General features: G+C 38.3%; 1 protein-coding gene and 1 non-coding gene across 2 annotated transcripts in view; one reads left to right on the top strand and one right to left on the bottom strand.

Moving 5' to 3' along the window:
* DRC1 (dynein regulatory complex subunit 1) overlaps positions 1-16,558 on the bottom strand; it is a 50,719-nt gene that overhangs the window by 32,716 nt on the left and 1,445 nt on the right. Inside the window, exons 2-4 of the mRNA XM_069072282.1 lie at positions 5,395-5,482; positions 4,145-4,257; positions 2,646-2,829 (exon numbers count right to left, since the gene is read on the bottom strand). Coding sequence (XP_068928383.1) covers positions 2,646-2,829; positions 4,145-4,257; positions 5,395-5,482 — 385 coding nt within the window. The remainder of the gene's footprint in view (positions 1-2,645; positions 2,830-4,144; positions 4,258-5,394; positions 5,483-16,558) is intronic.
* LOC138149305 (U6 spliceosomal RNA) lies at positions 1,573-1,679 on the top strand. The gene has a single exon (XR_011165281.1). It is a non-coding gene; the product is annotated as a U6 spliceosomal RNA (small nuclear RNA).

The raw sequence follows: 16,558 nt of genomic DNA, 5'->3' as shown, positions 1-16,558 counted from the left end.
CATAGAGTGACAGTCAGGATCACATAGCTGCCACTTTAAAGGATCAGAGGCCTTGTAATATGATATTCCAAAAGGCAAAAGAGCTGAGATTGCAACCAAGAATAATCTACCTGGCAAAATTTAGTATAATCCTTCAAGGGGAAAAAAATAGAGATTTAATCAAAGGACTTCCAAGCATTCCTGATGAAAATACCAGAGCTGAAGAGAAAATTTGACTTTCAAATACAAGATTCAAGAGAAGCATAAAAAGGTAAACATGGAAGAGAATTCATAAGGAATTCAATAAAGGTTAAACTGTTTACCAGTCTATATGGGAAAATGATACATATATCGTCTAAGAACTTTGTCATCATTAGGGCAGTTAGATAGAGGGTGTGGGAGTAAGTCAATTTATGTTGGGATGACACAAAAAAAAAGAAGGAAAGAAGAAGGGATGCCCTTGGAGAAGGAGGAAGGGAGAAGATGAATGAAGAAAATTAGCTCACATAAGAGAGATGCCTAAGGAAGAACTTTCACATTGGAGGGGGAAATGCAGAGCAGAGAATGGTCATGGGTAATGCTTAAACTTCACTCACATCTAAATCAGTTCAAAGAGGGAAAATACAAACACATGGGTGCACACACATAAACATATATATACATACACACACATGCATATGTGTGTGTATACTTAATTCATAATTGAAATCTATCTTACCCAACAGGGCAGTAGCAAAGGAAAGGGATAAAGAAAGGAGGTGTGATAAAAGGAAGGGCAAATAAAAAAGGCAGTGGTCAGAAGCAAAATAGATTTTAGAAGAGGGACAGGATAAAAAGAGAGAGAAAGATAAACAGAAGAAAATAGGATAAAGGGAAATGCACAGTTAGTAATCACAACTGAGTGTAGATGGGATGATTTCACACCTAAAATGGAAGCAGATAGCAGAATAGATTAGAAACTACAAGAAACACACTTGAAACAGAGAATCAAACATAGATTTGAAGTAAGGGGCTGGAGCAGAATCTATGATGCTTCAACTCAAGAGACAAAGGTGGAGGTAGTAATCAATCATGATCTCAGACAAAGCAAAAGCAAAAATAGACCTAACTAAAAGATATAAGCATGGAAACTACATCTTGCTAAAAAAAAAAAAAAAGAACCATAGACAAAGAAGAAAAAAAACAATACACTTTACAGTATACACTATATCACATAATATCCAAATTCTTAATGGAAAAGCTAAATGAATCACAGGAGGAAATAGTAAAACTACAATATTGGGGGACTTCAACTTTCCCCTCTCAGAGTTAGATAAATCTAACCATAAAATAAATAAGAAAGAAGTCAAGGAGGTGAATAGAATTTTAGAAAATTAAGACATAATAGACTTCTGGAGAAAACTGAATGCAAAAAGAAAGGAGTATATCTTTTTCCCAGCTGTACATGGCAAAATTGAACATACAGTAATGCATAAAAACCTCACAACCAAATGTGGAAAAGCAGAAATGTTAAATACACCCTTTTCAGATCATAATGCAATAAAAATTACATTTAATAAAGGGCTATGTAAGCACAGATTAAAAGTTAATTAGATGCTCACTTCGGCAGTACATATACTAAAATGGGAATGATACAGAGAAGATTAGCATGGCCCTTGTGCAAGGATGAAACACAAATTCACGAAGCATTCCATATTTTTGGAATGCTTTCAGAAAAACCTGGAAAGACTTACATGAGCTTTAATGCAAAGTGAAATGTATTGTGGTATTATGTACAAAGTAACAGCGATATTGTGTGGTGATCAGCTGTGAATGACTTAATCATTCTCAGAAATACAATGATTTAAGACAATTCCAAAGGACTCAAGATGAAAAATGCTATCCAGCTCTAGAGAAAGAACTGATTGAGGCTGAATGCATACCAAAATATACTTTTTAAAACTTTATTTTTATTGGGGGGAGGGTTTGGTCTGCATTTTCTTTCATATGACTAATATGGAAATATGTTTTGCATGACTATACATGTGTAACTTATATCAGATTGCTTGCATTTTGAATGAGGGGAAGGGGAAGGAAGGAAGAAGAGATTTTTTAACTCAATTTTTAAATAAGAATGTTAAAATAGTTTTTACAAGTAATTGGAAATTGTTAAAATTTCAAATGAAAAGAATTGGAAATTAAATAACCTAATCCTAAAGAATGAGTGGGTCAAAGAACAAATAATAGAAACAATAATTTCATTAAAGAGAATGACAATAATGAGACAATATTCCAAAATTTGTGGGATGCAACCAAAGCAATATGTAGGGGAAAATTTACATCTCTAAAATATATATATCAATAAAAGCAAGAAAGAGGATTAATGAATTGGGCATGCAACTAGAAAAAGAAAACAAACATGGCTAATATGGAAATGCTTGGCATGACTTCACATGTATTATCAATATCTAGTTGCTTGACTTTTCAAGGACGGGGTGAGGTGGGAAGGAAGGAAAGAATTTAGAACTCGAAAATTTTTTAAATGATTGTTAAAAAAAACTTTCTACATGCAAATTGAAAATACCTGATGAAATAATTTTTCTAGAAAGAATACTAATTTTCCTCTTCCAAGCCAGCACCATGCCCCACCCAGATCCCACTCCAGTTTTGCAACATTAAATTCTTGCCTGTTGTAAATCGTTAATAAGCTTGTTCTTCTCCTCTATTAGCAAAGCACATTGATGCTGTTGTCCATTGAGTAAGTCCCACAGCTCTTGGGGAATCCTCTTCATCTTACTCTGTTGCCACTTTGCAGTGATGTCATAAAACTTGTCTTGACTGGTCTTGACTTCATTCTCCAGCTTCTCTACTCTGTAAACACAAACCATGCAGTCCAAAACACTGGCTAGATAGTCTGATAGACTAGTTGAGGGCTCTTTAGAGCTCTTTTTGCATGTATTGAATCAGTGAAGGTTTTGACTATTAGGGAAACAGCAGAAATTAGATGTGAAGGCCAGAGTATGCATAATATGGCTGAGAGATAAGAAAGGATCCCACATGGAGATACTTGTCTTACCTCCTCAATAAAACTGGCAGCTTCTAGTTCCCATCCACAAAAATTAAACAGTTTCAGAACTAGAAATGATGATAACCATGATAGAAAGTAATCACTCTCAGAACTTTGGTAGATGACTATGACAGCTAACATTATATGGTACTTGGGGCAGCTAGGTGGCACAATGAATAGAGCACCAGCCCTGGAGTCAGGAAGACCTGAGTTCAAATCCAGCCTCAGACACTTGACACACTTACTAGCTATGTGACCTTGGGCAAGTTGCAACTCCAATTGCCTTGCCTTCCCCCCTCCAAAAGAAATTTGTTCTAGAAAAGATGAAGAACTATGTCCTACACAATGGTACAATTAGAAGAATTTCGAACTAATCCAATGTCTGAACCCAAAAAGTATTTGTTAATGTTTCAATATCAACTTGGAGGGAGATGCCTAACAGAATGTCTCAAGGATCAGTCCTTGGCCCTGTACTATTTAATATTTTTATCAATGATTTGGATGCAGGTATAAATGAAATACTTATCAAATTAGAGATAACTCAAAGTGAGGAGGGATAATTAACATGACAAAGTCAGGTTTCAAGAAGACCCCAAGAAGTTAGTACAATGAAATTTGAAAGGGATAAATATAAAATTCTATACTTTTTCAAAAAATCATCCTCACAAGCAGGTCCGACTAAATAGCAGTAAATATTTAAAAGATCTGGGAATTCCAATGGACCATAAGCTCAATGAGTCAAAACTGCAATATGACAACCAATAAGCCCTTACATTTGATCTTGGAGGACAACTGTGAGACAGCTAATGTGTTAAAGAGGCAGCACTTGAACTCTGATCTTAATTCCAATGTCAATCCTCTATCCATTATAGCATGTTACCTCTCAGGGAAGCATATAACATGTGCCTAATAAATGCTTTTGGAATTTTCTCTCTTCTGAAAATATGAAGCTACTTCCAGGCCTACTGGTAATTCCTAACAAACTAACGTCAGGAAGAAGTTGGGAGACTAATATAGCTGATTGAGTCCTGACAATCATAATTTTAAAGAATTCAGTGACCTCAAGAAGAGAGAAAGATGCTTGAGTTCACAAGGCACCAGGGCCGTGGAGGTCCTTACCTCTGACGCTTTGCTTCATCTTCATCTATCCTCCTGTGAGTCTCTCGGATATCAGCAGCAATCTGGATGTTTGTCACCAGCTCAGTGCCACAAAGCAGCAGCTTAGACAACCTCTGGATACGGGAAACAGAGGAGATACAATTCACACACCAGCCACAGATGCCTCAAGAGGGCAGGTTTCAAATTGGATTACTAAGGAAAGATGCTATCCCAAAATGGAATGAGCGACTCCCAAAAGTACTAAGTCCCTTTCCCCCTCTCCCCAATAGGAATGCTCAAGCAGAGTTTGAATGAACATCTGCCAGAACTGGAGAAGGGCTGGATGCTTTTGGTAGATGCTGGCCTACACAATCTCTGAGGATTTTCTCACCTCTGAAATTTTGTGGTTCTAGATCCAGTAGAGAATGGGAAAAGTTCCTTCTCCATTTCCTCAAAAGATGAAGAGCAATGGTGAGGCTTTTATGACTAATCTTTTTTTTTTTTTTTGCTTTTTGGAGGGCAGTTGTTGTTAAGTGACTTGCCCAAGGTCACACGGATAGTTTTTGTGTTAAGTGTCTGAGGCCAGATTTGAACTCAGGTCCTCCTGACTCCAGGGCCAGTGCTCTATTCACTGTGCTACCTAGCTGCCCCTTGACTAATCTTTATTTAGTAGAAGCAGCAGGGTATGGTGGAGAGAGAGTCAGCCTTGAAACCCAGAAGGCCTAGGTTCAAGTACTGTCTCTGATACATACTGACTGAGTGACCCAGGGCAAATCAGTGCTCTAGGCAATTCTCTAAGACTACAAATTACAGAAAGATCTACCATGGTGAGGGCATTTCTTCACCCAGGAGTCCTTTGTGCCAAAGAAATCAATGGTCTAGTACCAGGGGTAGGGAACTTGCAGCCTTGAGACTGCATGAAGGCAGTATTATGAAGAACCTTGAATATCAAATTAAAGATTTTGGTCTTTATTTGAGGGGCAAGAAGTAGCTTTTGAAAAAAAATCTTTTTGAGTATAGGAGTAATAAAGTACTGTATTGATAAATGAGGGAAATTCTTTCACTTAAGAGCTCAGACTAGGAAAACTCTAGTCTGGCATTAAATGTCATTCTCTCTGAAGACAGAGAAATGGAATATTTTGATTATAGAAGTCCCTCTCAGTCGTATAGTTTTGTGGGAGGAAAAGAGCTATTAAAAATCCAAGAAGAGGTTAGGCACGGTGGCCTTACAGAACCATCCTAAATCTACCCTTCTGCTACCCAGTCCGTACCAATCTGCTTTCTTCTTTCTGTTTGAAGCTCTTAGACTGTTCTTCCTCACTCTCCTTCTTTCGATCTCCAGAGTCTCCAAGTGCTTCCCTAGAATGGAAAAAATGAAGAGGGAGAAACAAAATCATTGTTCTGCAGTAATGAAGGTCTCTTATTTCTAAGGAGAAACTGAAAATTCTACAGCCCTTGACAGGTGCAAGGAAATGTACTTACCTTTTAAATTTGGGGTAAATTGGAATCATCTCATATGCTGGTTTCTTCCACTTCCATTGAAAAAGAACTAGGTTCAAATCCCCCCTCTGACATTTACTGTGTGACTAATGACCAAGTCATTAAGACTCCATTTCTTCAATTGTAAAATGGGGATGATAATAATACATTTAGAAATTACTTTACAGGGTTATTATGAACCTGGAGTATAAGGTATGTAAAGCATTTGCCAAATTTTAAAGCAATATGGATTGTTAGCTGCGACTGCCATTATCTTACTCTAAAGACTGTAACCCAAAAAAGTATCCCAGGAATGCTAATCCCAGGCATGAAATTCCAGAAGACCAAAAAATCACAAAGAAGTCAGCAACAAAGGAAACAAGATAGTAAGAGATATCCTTTAGTTGGTTTACTGCATTAATAATGATGATGATAGCATTTATGTAGAGCTTTAAGAAAAGCATTTTATACATGTTCTTATTTGATCCTTGAGGTAGGTGGTCTCAGTATCTCCATTTTACATTAGACACTTGACACACTTACTAGCTGTATGACTCTGGGCAAGTCACTTAACCCCAATTGCCCTCCAAAAAGCGAAAAAGAAAAAGAAATTAAGTGATTTGCCCAGGAGCACATATCCAGGATTTGAACTCAAGTCTTCTTGATTCTATGTTCAGTGTTCTACCCACTGTGCTACCTCACTGCACAGACATTCATATTTAAACTCTGTAAGTGAAAAGCATTGCTGAATCTCAGAGTTAGAGGAGGGGGGACCTCAGAGGTCTCCTAGCTCAACCCATATCTTAACAGTAAATCCCCAGCATCATCACTGACAAGTAACCCTATGATGAGGAAGGAGGGTTGGGGGAATTACCTCCTGAGGTGGCCCATTCTACTTTACTCTTTCATGGAATCTTCTTATCTTTCCAGTTTTCTTATACTTCAGTCCTCTACTATTGGCTACACTGGCCTACCTGCTATTCCTTCCACTTGACCCTCTATTTTCCAACTCTCTTCCTTTGCATTGGGTGTGCCTTATGTATAGATAGATAGATAGCATTATTGGACATTTGGACATTTCAAACTAGATGTCCCACAAGCATCTAAACTCAGCATGTCCAAAGTAGAATTCATTCTTCTCCCCAAACCCATGCCTTTTCCAAACTTCCCTATTAGTGTCAAGGATACCACCATCCCACTAGTCACCCAGATTCACAACCATGGTGTCAGTCTCAACCTCTCAGTCTCCCACATTCCACATATCTAATCTGTTGCCAAATCTTGCCATAGCTACCTCTATAACATGTCTCATATTCACCCCATTCTCTCCACTCACATAGCCACCACCCTGGTTCTGGCCCTCATCATTTTTCACCTGGATTATGAGAACATCTTCCTAACTAGTCTCCCTGCATCAGGTTTCTCCACACTCCAATTCATCCTCCATATGTCTGTCAGAGTAAATTTCCTAAAGCATAAGTCTGCCAATGTCACTACCCTACTCAATAAACTCCAATTCACCTATTACCTATATTCCTATTACCCTATATCAAAAATAAACTACTCTGTAATTTAAAGTACTTTGCAGAACAGGAAGGCAAAAGGGAATCAGTCAACCTTAATCTCATTGAATTTGGCTTAGGGAGGGAATGACATACACACTAAATCGGGTATCTTGCCCTATAATAGAGTAGGGGATAAGAGAATGAGAGGGGGGGATGATGGAGGAGAGGGCAGTTTTGGGGGGAGGGTATTTAGAAGCACACACTTTTGAAAAGGGACAGGGTCAAAGTAGAGAATAGAACAAGTCAGGGGCAGGATAGGATGGAGGGAAATATAGCCAGTCTTTGATAATATATCCACTATGGAGATGTTTTGCATAACTACACATGCACAACCTATATAGAATTGCTTATCTTCCTAGTAAAGGTGGGTGACGAGGGAGGAAGGGAAAGAATCTGGAATTCAAAGTTGTAAAATCAAATGTTTAAAAAAAATATCTTTTTTACATGCAACTGGGAAATAAGATATACAGGCACTGGGGTATGGAGATCCATCTTGCCCTACCGGAAAGTTGGAGGAGGGATGGGGGAGGATATAGGAGAAAGCAGATTGGGGGAGGGAGTATACAGTGGGATCACTGTTTTGGGGTGGTAGGTAGGGGAAAGACAAAGACAGGGAGAAAATTTGTAACTCAAAATCTTATGGAAATAAATGATAGAAACTAAAAATAAACATAAAATTTAATTTAAAAAAATAAAGAACTTTGCAACCTGGCCCCAATTACCTTTCCAGCCTTCTTATCTACTATTTCCCTTTCATGAACTCTATAGTCCCATCAATCTGACCCTCTCATTGTTATTCACACATAAACCTACATCATGTTTCCCATCTTCAGATCTTTGCATTTGCTGTCTTAGATGCTTGAAATGTACTCCCTCCAAATTGAGGGGACAGCCATCAATTGGAGAATGGCTGAACAAGTTGTGGCATGTGATTGTGATGGAATACTATTATAAGAAATGACAAGTAGGTTGGTTTCAGAAAAATCTAGAAAGACTTAACATGAACTGATGCAAAGTGAAGTAAACAGAACCAGAAGACCAGTGTACACAGTAATAGCAATATTGTACAATAATCAACTGTGAATGATTTAGTTATTCTCAGCAATAAGACATTTCTGAAGGACTTATGATGAAAAATGCTATCCACCTCTAGAGAAGGAACTGATGGAGTCTGAATGCAAATCTAAGCTTTCACTTTATTTTTCTTGTTTTTTTTTAATCTGTATTTTCTTCTACAATATGGCTGATATAGAAATATGTTTTACATGATTGCACATGTATAACATATCAAATTGCTGCCTTTTCAGTGAGGGGCAAGAGGAAGGAGAGAATTTAGAACTCGAAAAAATTTTTAAATGAATGTTAAAATTTTTTTACATGTAATTAGAAAAAAAAACATCTGGAAAAAAAACTCATACTCCCTCCTCATCTCTCCCTCTTAGAATCTTTAATTTCTTTCAAAATTCAGCTCAAGCACCACCTTCAACATGACGACATAACACCTTTCTCTGATCCCTCCAGCTACTAGTATTGCTCCCCTACCAGATCTTCATGTATATATTTTGCATACATCTACACAGGTTGTCTTCTGCATTAGAATACAAGCCCTTTAAGGACAGGAACAACTTCACTGTTGTCTTTGTGTTTATCTCCAGTGCCATGTACAGTGTCAAGTCCCTAATCAGTGCTAAATGTTTGCTGGTTGATTGTTTGATCCCCAAAGGGATTTAAATGAAAGAGTTGAGATTTGAGCCCAAGTCATCTGACCTCAAATTAATCACTTCTTCTATTGAACCATGCTGCCTCCCCCAGGATGGAGTTTATCTGATCCTGGTCACTTGAACTCACTGAGAGTAGCTGGATGCTCTCTTACCATCTCCACATTTACCTTGAATTTCAGCCACCTAGTAATCCTTTTTCTTATTTCTTTCCTAGTCCAAAAGTCATTCTTGATCAAAAATCAAAAGAAAACCAAAGCAAAATAAGAGTTGGGAAATTCTACCTTCTATTTTCCGTTATCCCATTCACCTCAGCAGTGGCCCTATTCCTTTCTTTGATTTTTCTCCTGACCTCAATTTAGCTACAACAGCCTTTTGTATTCTCCTTTGTGTCTTTTGCCAGCTTCACATCATTCTGTACTTTTGTTTTCTCAACACTCTTCTTATTGGATTTTGCTATTTTGGTATTCATTCCAAGTTACCTGCCCTTGTTTTCAGCATCAACTTTCTTAAAATCTAAGTTAGTTCCCACATATTTATGTCAGTCTCTAAATACTCTTTCCCATTTTATTCCTCATCAGAACTATTTGTATTGTCAGAATTTTTTTCTTAGGAGCATTCCCTCATCATTCTGGGGCCACCTTCCCTGTCACTATTTTAAGCCTTTGGAACCTAATGTTCTCTTTGAATTCTTAAAAACTGCTCTCTGTAAAGTACATGATTTACAAAAGACAGAGAACCAAGAAGACCCGATCACTATATATTCATGATGTTCAGCTTCCATTTGGAGGTCATTATTATTCCTTGACTCTTTCTCCTCTATTTTCAAATAAACTCAGGCCTCCTGAAAGGAAAAATCTTTGTTTCACCCTATCATTCCCTATAACCACCATTCTATTCTTTCTTCCACTGCCGACTGACAAGTGGGTGTGTCTACACCAAGGGTCAGGAACCTATGGCCTTAAGGCCACATGTGCCCTCTAGGTCCTCAAGTGCATCCCTTTGACTGAATCCAAATTTCACAGAACAAATCCCCTTAATAAAAGAGTTTGTTCCGTAAAACTTGGACTCAGTCAAAAGGCCATATCTCTACAACCTTCAGCCTCCATTTCCAGATTTCCTACTTCAACCTTAATCCACTCTAATCTGGCCTCTATCTCCAGCACTTCTAAAACTGCTCCCTTGAATGACTTTATCTTCAAGTCCAGTCTCCTTTTTTTTCTCTTTATTACCATTGATCTAGCTAAGAAATTCAGCATTATTGATAGCTCTCCTACCACCCCTCCAACTGCTTTGCCTCAGTTTCCTCTTCTTCCTACTGCCTCCCCAATTGTAAGCATTCCCATCCTCTCATCTTCTCTATCTGGATTATGACCCAAGGAGAACTTAAGTATTCTAATGGCTTCAATCGTCTCTGCTAAACCTATGACTCGAATCACTCCACTCTTAAGTATTTAACTGTATACTGGGCATTTCCACTTGAACATGTCCTATTATCTCAAACTCAGTGTATCTAAAATTACATTTACCTTAAGTGATTCCCTTTCTAATGCCCTAACTCTGCTCTGTCAGTGTCAAAATCATCTAATTCAACCTATCACTCTGATATAAAGACCTAAAGTAGAGTCTTCCTTTTTTCTTAAATTTACTAAACCTAGTGACTAGACAGTTATCAAATGCTTTTCTTTCTTTGATTGTTTCTTGAAAGCCAAGCCAGATCATTTATTAAAGCATTTATTATTTTTAAATTATTTTTAAAATATTATTAAATTATTTCTATTCTAATCTTGACCCGAAGGACCATCCAATCTAACAGAGGAAAAAACATGAAAACAACTAGATACAAACAAAATGAGTATAGGATACACTGGAAATCATCACAGAGGAAAAACATTAACATTAGAGAGGAGTGAGAAAGGCTTCTAGCAAAAGGGGAAATTTTAGCTGAGACTTGAAGGAAGTCAAAGGAGCCAGGAGGCAGAAAGCATTACAGGCATGGGGGGATTTCATCATTCCAGGAAAAATGTATGGAGCTGGGAGAAGAAGTGTCATTTGAAAGAAACAGCAAGGACACCAGAGTTACTGAAAAATATATACAATGAATCCTGTCCCAGAAGGGATCGGGCAGTTAGTTCCCTGGACAGCCACAGGACCCTGAGACATGATTTCTTATTAACTGAGAAATCTTTGAGGAATGACATTGTGAATACGGTTCATTAAGGAAAGGTGATTCCCAATTGGCTAAGAGACCTCTGATCCCATCCCATCCCATCCCATCCCAAAATACAGCATATTTTAAGGAGAAGTGAGCTTGAGAGAGACAAGAGGAGAGGCAAGGTATGAATTGTGAATGATGAACAGGAAACTTCCCTGAAACCCAAAGTAAGAGAAGAAGCTACCCTACCTTGAACATGTCCCTTGATTCCCAGTACCTAAAACCCCAGAGATCGCTAAGAAAGGATTTCTTGGGTGAAATTCTTTCCTTGGATGAACTGAGACTTCATCTTGCTCCTGAGCTAAAAAGTCTATTCTAATCTTAGCCCAGTTTGTTTTATTGCTTGTTTGAGTGGATCTGTTTATTCACTATTCATGACTGTTTTTTGTGTAACAAGCATTTGGTGGAAGAGAGTTAAACTGGCCAAGAGGAAGCTGTCTCCCTGACTTTTCAAGTAACCAAGGAAATTTGTTTTTATCCCTAACCTCTAAAGAAACATAACAATCCTAGATTGCAACAAACTGGTGTGTAATAGATATAATTCTAACCAAATGAGCTTCCAGTCACAGATCTTCTGCTCTGTACAAAGGTGGAGATCAGTGTCCTCAGATACTCTTAGTCATGACAGTGAAAACAGTACTGGACTTAGAATCCCAAGACCTGGGTTTGAAGGCTGGCAATGTGGCTAGGAGCAAGTGAGTTAATCTCTTAATTTCCTCATCTATCAAATGGGAATCCATTGCTACACTGATAGTAGGACAGATAATAGAACACCCGGGATTAAATGGGCAAATAGCTCTTCCCCTCAGAAACAAAATTTGAACTATCTCCCAAGATGGTTGAGAAAACCAAATTAGAATAGTATAAAAATCTAAATCAAATTGCTTGCTTTTTCAAGACCTGGGAAATGGAGGAAGGGAGAGAACTTGGAATTCAAAATTTTTAAAAGATTGTTTTAAAAAAATCTTACATGTAATTGAGAAATATTTAACAAAAAAATAATCTTTTAAAAATAAAAAAGAATAGCATATACAATGCATACAACAATATGAAAGCATCAATAAAAGACAGTTGAACCCTGCATGACAGAAAAATCAATGAAAGTCCCAGAAAAGAAATAATGAAACTTAGATCCTTCTTTTGGGCAGTTAGTGACACAGTAGATAGAGTGGTGGGCCTGGAGTCAAGAAGATCTTTTTAAGTTCAAATCTAGCCTCAGGCACTTATTAGTTGTGTGACCCTGGGCAGGTCACTTAACCCTGTTTGCCTCAATTTCCTCATTGTAAAATGTGACAGATGATGAGCTGGACCCATATTTTATTCCAATCAGTATAAATAAGTTAGATATGATTCCACAGAGGCAGTAATTATAAATCCTGATATCAGACCTCAGAGCTATGAACTGCAGATGGTAAATTCACTTAATCATAAAAAGCTAACTAGAGGAACTCTACTCTTGTTTTGGCCTTGTTACGGTGACTAAGCCCAGCATGGCAGAGGTGACTCAATGACACAGAAAGTCCCCCAGCTATTTTTGTTGCCCCTCCATCCCTTGTTATCCTTCCATTGCCCAACATGTGAAGATGACCATGATCACTTGACAAATAAGTGACAGTGTTAGCTGGCCTGTGCCTGTCTGTCTACTGGCCCATCAGCCCATGTAGGTGTTTTAACATCTGTCTATGAGCCCAGCCCATTAGCTTGGTAAGACCTCCTGAAAGGTCAAGATAGGTCTGTCAGTGTCTGCTCATTGGCTTGTTTGTCAACCAGTAGGATTCCATATTTTGTATGTAGTCAAGGGCAAAGTCTACCAACAAGTGAGATTCTGTATTTTTAGCTTGCTTCACCTGTATCGTCTGGGTATCAAGCACTATAAAACTAAGGCCCTGGAGGAAGGGGAAATCTCAGATCACGAAAAAGTTCTAAGGTTTCATTAATTGAAGGGGTCCAGTGTCTTTTATAAATGGTTAATGGCTCAGAGCTCTGCCTGAGTAGTTTTTATTGCAGGCTGGACAATTTTGAGCCCCACAAAAATGAACTGAGGAAGGAAATGGCAAACCATCTCCAGTATCTTTGCCAAGAAAAATCCAAATGGGGTCACAAAGACTGGGAGACATATGAACAACATCCTTCTGGGCTTCAAGGCTAGCTCTCTATTCTCTATGCCCTGCTGCCCCTACTAAAAAAAGATCAGTCATAAAACCCTCACAGTTGCTCTTATCTTGAGAAGATGGAGTTTTTCCCATTCTCTACTGAATCTAGAACCACAGATTTTCAGAGATGCAAGAGTCCTCAGAGATTGTTTAGGGCTAGGCCAACTACTACCAATGGAAACTGGCAAGTAGTCAACAATTTGAAGTCTCAGAGAGTTGCTTGGGGGTGCTAAGAGGATAAGTAACTAGTTCATGGTCACATGACCAGTATATATCAAAGATGGAATTTGAACCCAGACCTTTTGACTCTATAGTCAGCTCATTAACCATTACACCATATTCTTGCATCAAATTAATTTTCCTAAAATAGTACTTTTAGGAAGTCTTTGCCATGCTTTTAAAAAAATACATAAGGGGCAGCTAGGTGGCACAGTGAAATAGATCACCAGCCCTGGAGTCAAGAGAACCTGAGTTCAAATCCTGCCTCAGACACTTGACATTTACTAGCCATGTGACCTTGGGCAAGTCACTTAACCCTGATTTCCCTGCCTTTCCCCTCCAAAAGAAAAAAAAATACACACATGTATACATATGTGTGTGTGTCTGGCTGTGTATATACATATACTTACACCCACATTTATATTCAAACCTTTCTGTTGCCCACATGATCAAATGTAATCTCCCCTTCTTGGCATTAATTTAAAACATTTCACAATCTAGTCCCTATCTTATTCCTTTTTAACACAATTACAATCCTTTCCTCTAGTTAAGATGGTTTTACCATGATGTCCTCCTTACTCAGTTTTCCCTGCTTAGAACATCACTCATCTTCATCTTCTCTATCAAATCAAATATCATTACCATTAGCACCTACCTGCCAGGGTTGTTGCAATAATCAAAAGATAAGTTTGTAAAACACTTAGTCTGACACACCAGTAAGCACTACATAAACGCTATTATTGCTAGCCATTAGCTCTATCATGGGGTTCCCTATCACCAACATCTATGAGCTCTGATCCACCAGTTAAAGTTCATATCCCTCTGCCTTCCATTCAAGGCCCTCCACAGTCTGGTTCCTCTCTACTCTTAAAGAATTATTTCTTATTTTTTCCCTCTATGCAATCTATGCTGCAAGCAAACTAGACTCCTATTTACCCCTGGAAGTGTGCTCTCCCACCCCCTTGTCATTGCTCACAGTGTTCCCTAGGATTACTTTAAGGTTCAGCCCAAATTATACCTTCTAAAGGCCTTTCACAGTCCATCTGCCCCACTCTCCCTGCAGCTGGTGCCTTCCCTCTGAGATGACTGACCTTCCATTTGTTTTGTATATTTCTTGTACATACATAATTGTTTGCATGTTGTCTCTCCCATTGGGATATGGCCTTCTTGAGGGCAGGAACTGTTTTTCAACCTTCTTTATATCCCCAGCACTAAGCAGAATACCTGGCACATAGTAAAAGCTTAATAAATGCTTATTAAATTGAATCATCTATTGTGTAAAATATCTCCCTCTTCTCTTTGTCTTTGGGAATTCCTACCTATCCTTAGTGAAAACCATGATGTATTCGGGGTCAAAAGACCTGGTTCAAAACTTAGCTTTGCTAACTGCTACCCATGTGACCTTAGGAAAGTCTCTTTACTTTTCTGGTCCTCAATTTCCTCAATGAGGGAGTTGGACTAGATATTCTCTGATCTTTATAGACGTGAAAGTCCAATACAAATGCCACTTTCTCCGTGAATCTTCCTTTGAACTCCCAAAAGATAAGTATCTTCTCCTCTGTGCATAACATTTGTTTTGCAATTGTCTGATGTATTGGTTAATACTGTACTATAGTTATCTATACTGTCTTATTCCCTATATGGACTGTAACCTCTGTGAGGGCCTTTGTGTTTATTCCCATATAGAAAAGTGTTCTGTTCACTATAATTGTTTGATAAGTATTTACAAAATGAAAGTCTTCCTTAACCACTCCAACCCATAGTGATTTCTTCTCTTCTATCTTAAAACTGAATATATGTTTTGACCCCCTCCAAGGAACTACCATGAGAGAAAAGACCATGTCCTAGAGCTCTTTCTCTTGAAATGGCAAAGAATCTCAAAGGATCATCACGTTCTAGCCATTGCCTATAGAGGGATAAGACAAACATTGCCTATAGAGGGATAAGACAAAAGCTGTCCAAAAAAAAAAAAAAATGGGATGGGCCACTTTGGGAGGAACTGGGTACTTCTTCACTGAAGGTCTTCAAGAAGACGCTGAAAGTCTCCAATATCAGATACTTTTAAAGATGTCATTCTTGGTCAGTTATAGGTTGAAGTGGAATGCACAGGGGTCAACTAATTCAACCATACAACCAACCACAGGAATTCTACAAAGCAGTAAATACCCAGTCTTCCCTGAAAGACCGCCAGCAAGCTGAAACTTGTTTTCCTCTAATAGAGTCCATTCCACTCTTAGTTTTGGGTTTTGTGTAAGGAAAGCTGACTCTTTGACTCTTCCATTTTTCCTAGTTCTGCCCTGTTTTGCTTAAAGAGACCAAGTCTATTCCCTTTCCCACATGACAGACAGAACTTCAAATACTTGAAGACAACTATCATGTTCTATACCACCCCCCACCTCCGCCCCTCCTCCAAAGCCAATCTTCTATCTTCTATGCTTGAGCATCCTTGGTTCCTTCATCATCTCCAGGACCTTTATCTGGGTTGCTTTTCTCCAAATTCTCTCCACCTCATCAATTTCTTTTCAAATTGTCTCCTTAAACTAAATATCATACCCCAAATGTGATGTGGAGATGACAGAGTGCCATGGGGACTATCACAGCTGAAGGGCTGGATACCATGGCTGTCCTATTAATCAAAGATTGGAATTCACTTTCTCAGTTCCTATGTCATGATAGGAAGTCATACTGAGTTTGCCTATACTGAGCCCATCTAATAAGAGCTCAATAAGGCATATCCTAATAGCCAATAATTATTTTTTTACAATTTGCAAAAAGCTTTAAACATTATCTGATCTTATCTGATCTTCATAGTCACACTGTGAGATAGGGTGGTTTATTATCTGCATTTACAGATGAGGAACCTGAAATTGAGAGGATCACATAACTAGTTAAGTCATGAGGTAGGATTTGAACTCAGGTTTTCCTGCCTCCAATCCAGTGTGCTACTGGCTATACCAGGCAGCGACCTCATAATAAACACTTTTGAATTCTTTAACACATTGACAAATGAAGCAAAGAGATTATCACCAGGGCAGCAAATTCACCATCAGCAATACATCCAGGAGGCAAAGGTGCAAATTCTAGGC

This window comes from Petaurus breviceps, unplaced genomic scaffold (assembly GCF_028583685.1).
Source record: "Petaurus breviceps papuanus isolate PSGF00001 unplaced genomic scaffold, PetGlider_PUasm1.0 90845, whole genome shotgun sequence".
Taxonomy (NCBI): Eukaryota; Metazoa; Chordata; class Mammalia; order Diprotodontia; family Petauridae; genus Petaurus; species Petaurus breviceps.
This window is presented reverse-complemented; position numbering and strand designations above follow the sequence as displayed.